General features: G+C 45.3%; 1 protein-coding gene across 2 annotated transcripts in view; it reads right to left on the bottom strand.

Annotated features, from left to right (window-relative positions):
* Window positions 1-1,181: 1,181 nt before the first annotated feature.
* LOC100120354 (lachesin) overlaps window positions 1,182-12,081 on the bottom strand; it is a 74,724-nt gene continuing 63,824 nt past the window's right edge. The window contains exons 7-9 of one of the 2 annotated variants that reach the window (XM_031922803.1): window positions 8,740-8,859; window positions 8,255-8,425; window positions 1,182-5,466 (exon numbers count right to left, since the gene is read on the bottom strand). In XM_031922803.1, the coding sequence (XP_031778663.1) occupies window positions 5,237-5,466; window positions 8,255-8,425; window positions 8,740-8,859 (521 nt within the window). In that variant the 3' untranslated portion in view covers window positions 1,182-5,236. The remainder of the gene's footprint in view (window positions 5,467-8,254; window positions 8,426-8,739; window positions 8,860-12,081) is intronic. The other variant, XM_031922802.2, reaches the window with a different exon arrangement.

Here is a 12,081-nt window from a genome sequence, read left to right on the forward strand (position 1 = left end):
CGTAATCTATGCTGATAGAACTGATGAGCAATGCGCGCAGCGTTGCTTGAAAACATTGCATTCGATATTGGAGCTTCTATAAATGGCGAATAACGACGACTGAGTATTCAATATTCGGGCTTATACAGTTAGCGAAGGTAACGCCGATAAATATTGCATTAATACCGAAATGTGATTTCCGGTGACTGAGATAAAGGTGTATCAGTGCCATCGATTCCCGTTTTCATTAACCGATTCAACGATTAAAAAAAAACTCATTAAAATGAACCATTTCCTGACATTCGCTTACCTTCGAAACGTCTCGAGCATCTAATTCGCGTCAGCCAAACACGAAGAGCCGAAACTCTCGATGTACCTATTGCCCTAGCTCACACTCACACACGGATATGCAGGAAACGCTCAAGCTCGTCGCGATTATCAATCCGTGCGCATACTCGTCACCGCGCAGAAATACAAGGCTTGATCGTAATAATCGCACTATCAACAAGGACTACTTGGCCGACAGAGATAGAGAGGGGCACAGGAGGAGGAGGAAGAGGAGTGGAAGGGGGTAGGAGCGCAGCGCGGAAGGGTCACATCGAGATTGCCCTGGGCACGGCTGTTTGCGGTGCAAACGTCACGTTTCGCAACGGCGGCAGCTCATTAATTTCAATGGTCATCGAGGGCAAAGCGGCCTGTTTGCCATAGCGCGACCTCACTCTGCAATTCCGCGGCTTTTATATGCCAAACTAATGCACTTTGCCGGCTGCCGACACCTTCTCCACTTATTCGCGATGGCTGAATCTTGGCTAAATTTGGCGGTAGTTGGTAGACAGCGCGGTTATTTGTTCAACTATTTTGAGTATGTAAAATTGGTTATATAATCTAGATTGATTTCCGGTGATCGGGAATTCTCGTTCGACTGATTTGATCGACTATACGGACGTATCGTAGTATAGGAGTCGACAGAGATCAAAGATTCAATTTTACCTTCGGGTATATGCGATAGGCATAATTGAATATGAGAAATCGAAGCTACTGCAGGAATTCGAACTCGACGCATGGAAGTATTGGATTATTAACTATTCAGAAATAAAAATCGAGTAAATATAGGTATTGGTCTAATAAGGAAGTAGAATAATGATAAAAAGGAAAGACATATAGGTGAGAAGGTGAATCGCAGTAAAGTAATCTCCAAAAAATTTTACATTAATATCTTTTTATTTAGCTATATATAATAGTATGTATATTTTCGTCCAAACATTAGCATGTTGTTCTCGGCGCAGTTTTATAGGTTGGATAACGAGCACCGTCTCGAATCCGTCATCCGGAGTGTATCCGCGTGTTTCACATTTTTTTTCGCAGCATCATACAAGTAGTAAACGACGTTCGCTACACCGTGTATTTCACATGTGTTTTTTTATTTTTTGCCCGTGTGTTCTCTTTCAACATTGTTGGGAAGGTATACGTACGGGTATGTTTGCAGCTGTGTGTAACTTTCGCCCGTTTATACGCTTACACAAGTTAACATTACATTTTGCGTCGTAATTTATATCTCCATATGCATCTCATATTTTGACCTTACATTACTTATACAGCTTTAATCGTGCTTTTTCCTTTTTATCTGTCCATTTTTTGTTTCGCGCGGCTTATGCGCCGCAATCTCTGCGGCGTTATTTTTTCGTTAAATCGACCGTGAGAGCCTGTGTACGTTGCGCGCATAATTATTGTACAGTGCAATGCGAGGAGCCATTTTCTCTTGTTCTCTCGTCTCGTTTCCGTCTATCCTTCGTTGGATTTGCGGGATTTCTCTCTTACGTTTTACATACGGGCGATTCGCTCATTTTCATTTTTTTATATATGTACACACACGAGGTTCGCTGAATCCGCTTAAGCCGTATATATTCTCTTGTTCCTTTTTAACATACAATCATCAACAATATATCAACAGTCATAATCAACTCGCAATTATATATAAATGTGTAATTTTCTAGGGGGGGGGGGTGGGGGGCGTAGGCGATTTTCTCTTCGATCGTGTCTCCGCAGAGCGCGAAAACGCGGATATATAATAATATTCCGCAGCGGAGCTCGGGTCGATTCGAAAATTTCTCGCGTGAAAATTGGATCTGTGCGTGTGACTCTCTCATCGTGCCTAATCGAATTTAAAATTTCGAAAATAACGTCGTCACTCGCCGAAGAAACTACCATTATAGTACTTTCTTATTTTGCCTTTATTTATTTATTTATTCTTTTTTTTTGCTCAAGTTTCGGTATTTTTCCATCTTTTTTACTTCATTTAAAAAATCCTAACTAGAAAATTAATCTAGCGGTTCCTACAATGACATAGACTCACTATAGTTTGATTCCAATGCCGTCTCTCGGTTATGCTTCTTTTTTCTATTTTTTAACTTTCCCCATCGCCGTATATAAATCTCAAGTAAACACCTAAGTTCAACAATTTGACGCGACTCGAGATACATTCCTAAAGTTACGTCGTACTTTACACCATCTACACACGAATACGTATGCTCGCGTTCATCGGCTTGTCGAAAATTCGTAGAACGTCAAACACGCAAAAGTTATTTTCGGAAACAAGGTTTAAACGAGCTGTTTTTATACTCGAAAGAATGAAAAGGACAAACAAGCAAAATAATTACACTCTTGCTTTTATAAGCAAGAGTGTAATTATTCTACGATCTTTTCGATAACTTGACCTAATTTTTAACAATAAAATGTGCACGTTAAATATAGCCTTATAATCAATACGCAATTTCTCGTAAATCAGTGTTTGTCACATTTTCTCTACGATCGGTTCTCTCGTTACGCTATAAAAATGTTCAATTAATGTTTTTATAAAAATTTCTATGGTTTTCAATTACACGCGCCGCAGTATATTTAACTTCGATCGTTACACAAGTGCTAAACGAAATAAACGAACAGCGTGCGTACAATCAATTTGAAAGGTAATAATTTATCTCGATTCAATTTTATAAAATTTTTTCATTCGATTTCAAAATGCGCAATATAAAGTTAATCGTTAACGTTAAAGATAGTTAATTGACAACACGTTTACAACAATTTTCACCAAACACACTTCGGACCGTGAACGTTTCGACTTTCTCTCCCCAGTGTAAACCCCCTACGCACACATACACCAGCCATGAAATTTCTTTTCCATAGCCGATGTATAATATCCCCGAGTCGGAGTCGGTGCGCGTGCCGAGGAAGCAATTAGATTTCGCAGCGAGAGAGAGAGAGAGAGAGAGAGAGAGAGAGAGAGAGAGAGAGCGTGAGGCGGTGTGGCGACGGTAGCGGCGCGGTAGCAACAGGTGCTCGCTAATCCGCGATATGAAGTGCGCCGGTGGCTCGGCGCAAGAAGAAAGCGGAGAAAAGTGAAAAGGAGAGAAAAGGGAGGTAGAAGGGGAGGGTCGCCAAACCGGGGAAGCTCGCTCTCTGCCAGCGACGCGCCGCAGCCGTGATAATGAAGCGAGTGCATCGTGATTGCGATAAAAGCCCGCTCTGCAGTGATGCGGCGCGAAATGAAAGCCGCGACGTGGTGAGAGGATCTTGCTCAATGGGTTTTCAAAACGCCCGATGTCGGCTGGGAGATAAGCAGTGCTGAAATGATTCGACGTCGGCGGCGGCTTTGTCATTTCGTTCGAAAAGATTCGCTTTGTTCTCTTTTTGTTTTTTACTTCCGCGAGAGTTTCAGGGCTGTCGAGAGCAGTGAGATCTTTTATAGCTTGTGTTTTATTTACAGTAGACGAGGCGGATTCGCGTATCAGTATTGTCACGTCTTGCATTCTGGTTATTATTAGTTTCAGATAATGAAACTTATATAAAATATTAAAAAGTCGCATAAGAGATACACGCGCGAGATCCTCGTTTACTGCACATAAAATGTCAAGCTTTTATTTTTCTGGAATGTAATTTGCTCAGTAACTTGTGCTCCTTTCGAAAAATTGAAAAATTTACATTGTAACGAGCAAACAATATCACCCTTGAAGAGGTATTTCATAAAAATGCAGCTGAAGTGCATCGCAATAAAACAAGTTACACTTTTTAATAAGTTGAATTATATTAGCGCGTTTCCAGTAGAACAAGCAGAGTTCAATCAGACCTTCGGTGAAAAAGGCTTTCAAAGGTTTACTTTGATATCAATTCGAATTTTCGTTTTATTCATAAATTGTCATCTTTTATGTACATATTAACGTCTCATTATTCAAACTGGGACTCTCGCTTAATGCGCAAGAAGGTCGTTAATTATTAAGGAATCGATGAATGACAATAAATTATGATTAATCATTCCGAAAGTAAGAAGGTGAAATCCTTTTATTGATGCCGATTCCAATTAATTAATACTACGCACATTCATTGTGAGTTTTTAAAATAACTTGAATACTTAACGGAAAAATTATTAGTACCCATTTCGAATGTTTCTTATCGACACGCATTTTTCTTTGCTAATTCGCAAAAATTTCACGACCCTTTGGCACGATTATGATTTGTTTTGTTATAACAATTGCGGCGATCGAAAGTCGTATGACAATATTTATACTCACTAAAAGCAATGCTCGTGGAGATACAGTTCACTTTTTACAATTACGAGAATGGTATGGCATTTTCAGCGGTGATATGGGCGATCCTGCGATTATTTGTTTATCATATTATTCCCCCGCGACCTTTTGCATTAATGATTTTTAGTTTTACAGTTAGCGTTTATTGTTTATCATATATATAATATATACTTCTGAAAATAATAAGTAAAAATGAAAAATATTCTGTAATAGTTATATATCGTCTTTATTATCCACTCCTTCAGCTCGAGTCTTTCTTGGAAAAGTTTATTTACAGTGGCGTTTATTTGCACAAACTAGTAACTGCTCAAGGTTCTACCGTATCAAACAAGAACCGACGATAACAGTCGACGAAAATTAAATACACTCTTCTCCACCAAAATAAACAAACCTACTGTCTACAGTTTAAAATAATCCCTCGTTCAACGAGACCAAAGAAACCACTTCTCGTGCAACCAAATCACGGCAACCAAAAAAAAAAGAAGAAACGAATCGAACTCCAAACTAATACTGGAACAACATAGTGGTAAAGCAAACGACGTACGCTCCAGGCACCATAGCAGAACCCAAGCTGGCTCGCGGCCAGTCTCCAAGGCATATTACGAGCTGGCTCGCGCGAGAGACTCTGTGCGAACGTGAGAGATAGAGTACGTGACTTTTTACAGATTCTTGTCGAGCGCCTACCGCGCCAGATGTTGCAGCGCCATTGCCACCAGCAGGTAGTGCATCCACCTGGTCCAGGTGGAGGAAGCCGCGGAGTTGCCTCTTGGCTGCAGTGTCGAGTCGCTCTCGCGCAGCGAGCCCTGGTACACGTGGTTTAGCCGGTTGCTGTGCTCGTCCGCCGAGTTGTCGAAGTCGTTGTCGCTGGAGCCGCCATTGTACTCGTTCTTTCTGTCCTGGATTTTGATCTCTGCAACAGAAGATTCAGACGGAGTCGGTGATTAGTCCGCGTCTGAACGTGTTGTGTTTGCACTACTCGGCGGGATTAGTACCAGTGAGTCCGCTAAAGATTCAGTTTTATTTTATTCCACGTCTAATCCATACGTGAGACAATAAGTATGCATATATTCACGCGAGCTTTCCGAACTCTGAATAATTCAACCAGCATCAGCGCAGCAACTGATTTTTGCGCTTCCCTTGTAACCCGCATATTTTAAACTGCACTCACGCGTTCTGCCCATATATTCGAGAGCAAAAATTATGAAAAGTCGGAAAATAGCCTCGATATTATGAAAATCACGATTCCGAAACCATCCATTACCCCCCGGAAACCTAATCGCTGCGCATAATCCATTAAAACTACCATCGCGCGAGCTTGCAGTTAGTCCTCTCTCTCTCTCTCTCTCTCTCTCTCTCGCTCTCTCTCTCTCTCTCTCTCTCTCTCTCTCTCTCTCTCTCTCTCTCTCTCTCTCTCTCTCCTTCTGGCGTAAGCCAACATAAACATCGTTTAAATTCCCTCCGATTTTCAGCGCGCCGGGAAAAAAAGTATCCCCCATCGAGATTGAAGCCCCTCAATCCTTCGCGGCGTCAGCTCGTTATCAGCGCTTCCGTTACGATGATTCCTCCCCCGAAAAAACAAAGTTAACGCGTGCCCCGTGAACAAACACCGCAGCGCTCGAAATTGCTAAAAACAAGACAGACCGAAACGAACGCGTGCGGTCGAAAAAGGGAGCAGGCGAGAAAAATAGGAACGAACTTATCGACGCGTGGCTAGGAAAGACAGTGCGGTGGCCGCAAGAAGAATAAGAACAAGAAAAAGAGGCAGCAGCAGCAGCAGCGCGCGTTAGGAAAGTCAGTGAAACAATATCCGGCGCGTATTAGTTATCGTTTATCAGAGCGCGAGCCGCAAGCACAGGATCGCAGCCGCCGGAGCGAGAATTGGGTGAGCCATCTGTTGCCAGACATGATCGATAAAAGTACGCCAAGTGTTATCAGTGCTAAACTACCACTTTCGGCACGATGCCGTCGTATTTCTCTATGTGTGTAGAGACACGAGCGAATTTCAGAGCAGCAGCTTTTTACCCTTCCGCACGGCTGCTAGGGGGGATCACGATGGGAAAAAGCTCGGGGCGCTGATTCTCCGAGACGTGATGCGTTAGCCGCGATTCGACGGAGATGCGGAGAGCAGTATAGTGCAGGAATTATTTCTGCCATCGAGCAGCGCTGATTCCCCGAAACGATATTGCTCGTGCGCGGATTGATGCGGTGTTATTAGTTCGGACGTTTGATCCGCTGCGGAGATTAATCGCCGCGATCATGATGAGGATTTCTATAATTGGGAATCGCGGCGGCTTTTGACGCGGACTTTTGTGTCGGGCGAAATAAGCTTAGAAAGCTCTGATCACAGGGTCTCGAGAATAAAAAATGTATACATCCCGGAGCTCGCTGAAAAAGTGTAAATGCGCGTCACGAATCCCTCTATACCTTCGGCGTCATTATTCAGTCCGCCGGCGGTAGAAACGCTGATTTATGCCGACTGCGGCAAAAGGCCCCATTAAAGTCAAAAGAACGCATAAATCCAATGACTGTGAAGGACAAAGAAAAATCAAGAAACGGCGCAAAAACAAGCCGGACCTCTCTGCCCAACGTATCAAAGCGACCGCCCCTCGCGAAAAAAAGTGCTTTTTCATCCCACCGCGGCTTCATTTTTAATGCGCTCCGCGAGTTACGATTTTCTTTCCGACGCGCAAAGCAGCAGGACGATACCGGGAGGGCGGAAAAGAAGGAGGGAAAAAAATATTGAAAGCGAGTTGAGGGAAGAGCGGCGCGAAAGTAGCTCTCCAGACGGGTATTTTCCGGTGTAAACGGACGCCTCTTGTCTCGCATCTCTCGCTGCCTTTCATGAAAGCTGCAGCGAGCCGAGCGTAGTCACGCGATCAGATAAGCTTCTGCGACCCCGGCGGTGTGCTGTTCGCGCAGCGGGAGGAGGAAGCGAGAAAGAGCTAAAGAGGCGTCATCTATGCCCTGAATAAGAGCGAGAGGCAGAGCGCGTTGAGGATAGATAAGTATTTCATTAAAGAAAACAAATAACTCCTGCGCGAGCTACTCCGCGCGCACCGTTTTAATGCTCGAGAGGTTTTAGTTATTTTCGCCGTGTTGCATTGGTGCATAATACACGCCGTGTATTATACATTAAGCTACTTTATCGGGCTTACAGGGTTTGCTTAATCTTGTCATTAATGAAGTGGCTGCTGCTCTGCTGGCTTGTATTGAATTTCTTGCTACGCTGTGGTTTATTATAAGTTTAGTTTACGCGCGTCGCTTACATACGGGAGAGTTAAATAATTGTACGAACGTTTTTAAAACGGTCGACCTGCAGTAAACCTTACGGAAGGGAATTTTCGCTCGACTAGTTCAGCGACGCTATACGTTCGTCGCGATTTTTATCGTCTTCACAATTAATAAGCTCCGATTAAGAATTCAGCGCCGTCTCGTTTCCACTGCTGTGCTCGCATAAACAGAGATAGCATTAAACATTCATCGCCGATTCGCTAACTACGTTTTCGTGTTTGCAATGTACGCGAAACTTTGCGTTAAAATTTAAAACGGCGCAGGCGGCAGCGGGAATATAAACTGCGTTGAATTATATAAACTAGAGAGCGATATTCAGTCTGCATGAAATTAACGATATTTACACAATGCATAGTACGTTTAGTACATTTACGAGTTGATAGAACGTTGTGATGGATGCAACTTACCGTACAATCTGATGCCGCTTTCGGCGTCGCCGAGTGAATTTTTCGAGACGCACTTGTAGCCTCCGAAGTCACGGGGCTGGAGGTCCTTGATGACCAGCTGCATCCAGGCACTGTACATGTTCGTTATCTCCTCGGTGACGGTGTACTTGTCGTTGGGGATGATCATCTCGTCTGCGGGACAGAAAAAGTTCCTCGAATGAAGAATTATTACACGTGCAGCGAGTAGACCTATAGAGACCATTGCAACCACCCGCATCGAGTGTAAACCCGTGGCAAGGCTCCCGTAGGCTCCGAAGTTTCAAATTCAGTTCGGCACATTCGGATAACGAACGGATAAGCGCGAGTTGCACGTGGGGAAGGGTCAAGTTTGGCAACGCGCTGATGGAATAGACAAGTTATACTGCCTGGCCGGCATAAAACTTGAAATTGGCGGGAGAGAGAGAGAGAGAGCCAGGCTCGTTTGATGTATCCACACATATACTCACTGTTCTCGCGGGTCCAGTAATTAATGGGTTTCGGCGAGGCCTCGACTTTGCAGGACAGCGTCACCATGGTCCTCATCGGCGCACCCACGAGTTGATTCGGCACTTCGATCAGCGGACGAACTGGAAGCAGAGACAATTTTGTTTCGTTCGTTATTTATTAACGCATTATACACGCGCGTCTGAGTCACGTCCGAGGACGAAACCAGTGAAATTCGAACTCCGAACGTCACGCGAAACCGCATTTAACCGTGGAAAAATCCAGGAAAAATGCCAACTCCGTTACCGAGAGCCGCGGAAACCACAGGTGTAATAAATCGATTGAAACGGTCATTCAGGCTCGCCCCACACGCGCGCGCCTGGCAAGTATGCATTGCGCGCGCTCCGATTTGAAAAATGACCTTCGATGGAAAGCCAGCGATAACCGACGACATCCATCAAAGCTCGGCGCGCATATACGAGCAAACATCGGAGTTGGAAACTTAATTGTTTTCGATCTTCTCCGAAATCATGTCGCCATCGGATTCGCAGCTCGATCATTCGAGCCGCGCGCGCGCATACATATTCGCCGTGATCGAACGCGAGGAAACGCCATCAATGTCCCAAACGAGAGAGAGAGAGAGAGAGAGAGAGAGAGAGAGAGAGAGAGAGCCCTATCTGTCGCTTTTCAACGGCCTCTCTCCGTGTACACCCACACACATACGTCTCCCTCTCTCTCTCTCTACGTCCCGCAAACGTACCAATAGTCGGCGGCCGCTTCGGCGCAAAAAAAAAACACCGAGGGAGCCTCTATATATGCATACATGCGCATATATATCGCGGGAGAGGGCAATTAAAACTTTCTGACCGAGCTGCAGAAGTCCGGCGCACCAGCGAGAGGGAGATAGCTATACACAGAGAGCGCAGGGGCCATAAATCAATCCGACCGCAGCGTCCTCTCCTCTCTTTCCGGGGGACCGCGGCGCTCTTCAACGTGGGCTCTCTCTCTCTCTCTCTCTCTCTCTCTCTCTCTCTCTCTCTCTCTGCGCGGGCTGATCCCCCCGCGTCCGCATATTTACACATCCGCCGACGACATTTTATCGGACGTTGTCGCGATTGTCGCCGTCAAACGGCTTGTATTGGGCGCTCGAGCGCAGGAAATCCGCGAGAGGTCACCGGCTGGCTGCTCTTCGCGCGAAAAACAGAATTTTCGACGAAAGCTCGACCGGCTAGCGTGAACGCGTTAAATTTTCATTGGCTGTGGATAATTGAGGGCGAAAAAAAGGGAAACGGTAGAAACCTTGATGAATACTTTAATTATAGCCGGGAATTTAGTTTTACTCGATGCTGTTGTTGTTGTCGTTGCGAGTGCCGATTGCCGCGCGAAAATAAACACCTGAGTCTCGTCGCGTTCATTGAGAATTCAGCGATTGCTATCGCGTGCGCGAAGAAGCCTCTTATATTTCAGGTGTGAAAAAATGCGTGTACAATCGAGGCTTTCGATATCTCCCCGCGGCGAGATTTCAGGATTTTTTTACGACTTTTTATACTTTTTATTATTCGAATTAATGGATACACTTTTCACGAGAGTTCGATCGTAAAAGCTGTTTTTTTTACGCCCGCAATGATTGACGATAATGATCATGCAAAGTTTCATTTTTACCTGGAATCCACGCGCTCGCGCGCGTCGAGCTTTGATAAAATTGCAGAAATAAACGTTTATAGCTCAAGCGAGAGCCCTTTTATGGCTTATTTTTAAAGTAATAAAATAAATTAAAATTAATACGCGATCCTCCCCTCCTTTCCAATGAAATATAAATTACGCCTTTGAAAGCTCGCAATTTACGAACCGCAAGCTTCGTCGTGAAATCCAGCTTCTCTCGGCTGTGCACAGTAGACCAACGAGATAAACACCTGTTCAGTGCACATAAGCAGTATCTTTTCCATAGACAAGAAAGAAGCCGCTTCTGCCTCGAACACACACACCTGGAGCAAACTCGGTTAATCCCGGTAAGAAGCTCGCGTCGTCGCGCGAGAGAAAAGAAAGCCGCGCGCGTTAAAAGATTCCCCTCTTACCGGCGCTATATATACTCTTGCGCGAGCGCGGAGAAATAATTTCCGCCTCGGGAATATTTCTCCGTTATATTATTTAAAAGGTGGCGTAAGGTAGGTCGGTTAACGAGTGCTCTTAAAACGGGCGAGGGACACGGCATTTAATGTTCTTGAACTTTGCTCCAGCGGCCGTGTCTGCCGGTAAGAATATATATCCGCTTTGCAGCGAAGGTATAGAGAGAGAGAGAGAGAGAGAGAGAGAGAGAGAGAGAGAGAGAGAGAGAGTTGGGAGAGAAGAGGTGAGGGTGGAGAGAGAAGATACCTGCCGGCGCATAATGCGCCGCTGTCCTTTACGCTGCAATTAGCGGATAAGCGATCGACCTTTCGCTACTGCTATGCTCTGCGGTTATATCCCCCTTCTCTACGCGCGTATATACACACGATGCTGCTGCTGCTGCTGCTGCTGCCGCTTCGTGCTATATCTGTAGACACGGCTTTCCCTTAACGTCGCGCGCACCAGGAAGCGCCTCATTATAAATTTCTCTTTCCGCGCTGTATTATGTATACTTTTAGAATATTAACCGGATCTGCGGGGGGTATTATATTTCTCCGGCGGACTCGCGCCAACTTATTCGCCACTTATGAACATCGCGGCTATCTTTTTTCAATAAACCGCTCTTTAATGACCGCGATTTTCTGGGAAAACAATGCAGGAGAGGGGGCTCGAAGTTTTTACTCATTTATCAAAATACCCTACTCCCGCTGAGGCTCTCGGCGCAATTACGGTCAATTAAAGTGTCCAGCCGCTCTCCTCGACTCAAAAGCCATAACGTCCTCGCGCACTTTTAGCGCTCGAGCTCGTAAAGACGAGGACGGCATCTCCATCAAGCGCGCGTCAGAAAAAAGTGCTCTCCTGATGAACTTTCAGCGCAGCTCCTCAGCGCAATCGACATTTTCATGTCGCCGTGCAGACGACAACGACAGCGGCTCGCAATTAACGTTAGAGCCGCGCTCTCTCGCTGTACACTCTGATACACTGCTGCTACTGCTGCTGTAGGAAGAGGAAGAGTAAAAAAGACTCTTTACACGCGAGATTTTAGGGCTGGCGCGACTGACTTTTCTTAATCCCTTTTTTATCATGGCTAGTGGCGTGACGTGTTCCGCCGTCGCCGTCGTCGTCGGGGGCACGATCTTCTACGCGAGTGGAGTATAAAACCGGGCGAAAAGTTTACGGGCCCACCCCCGGCGAGAGCGAGCTGTAGAGGTAACCGCCGCGCCCCATCTGCGGGAGTAGGTGGTAATGTAGAGAAGGAT

This window comes from Nasonia vitripennis, chromosome 2 (genome assembly GCF_009193385.2).
Source record: "Nasonia vitripennis strain AsymCx chromosome 2, Nvit_psr_1.1, whole genome shotgun sequence".
Taxonomy (NCBI): Eukaryota; Metazoa; Arthropoda; class Insecta; order Hymenoptera; family Pteromalidae; genus Nasonia; species Nasonia vitripennis.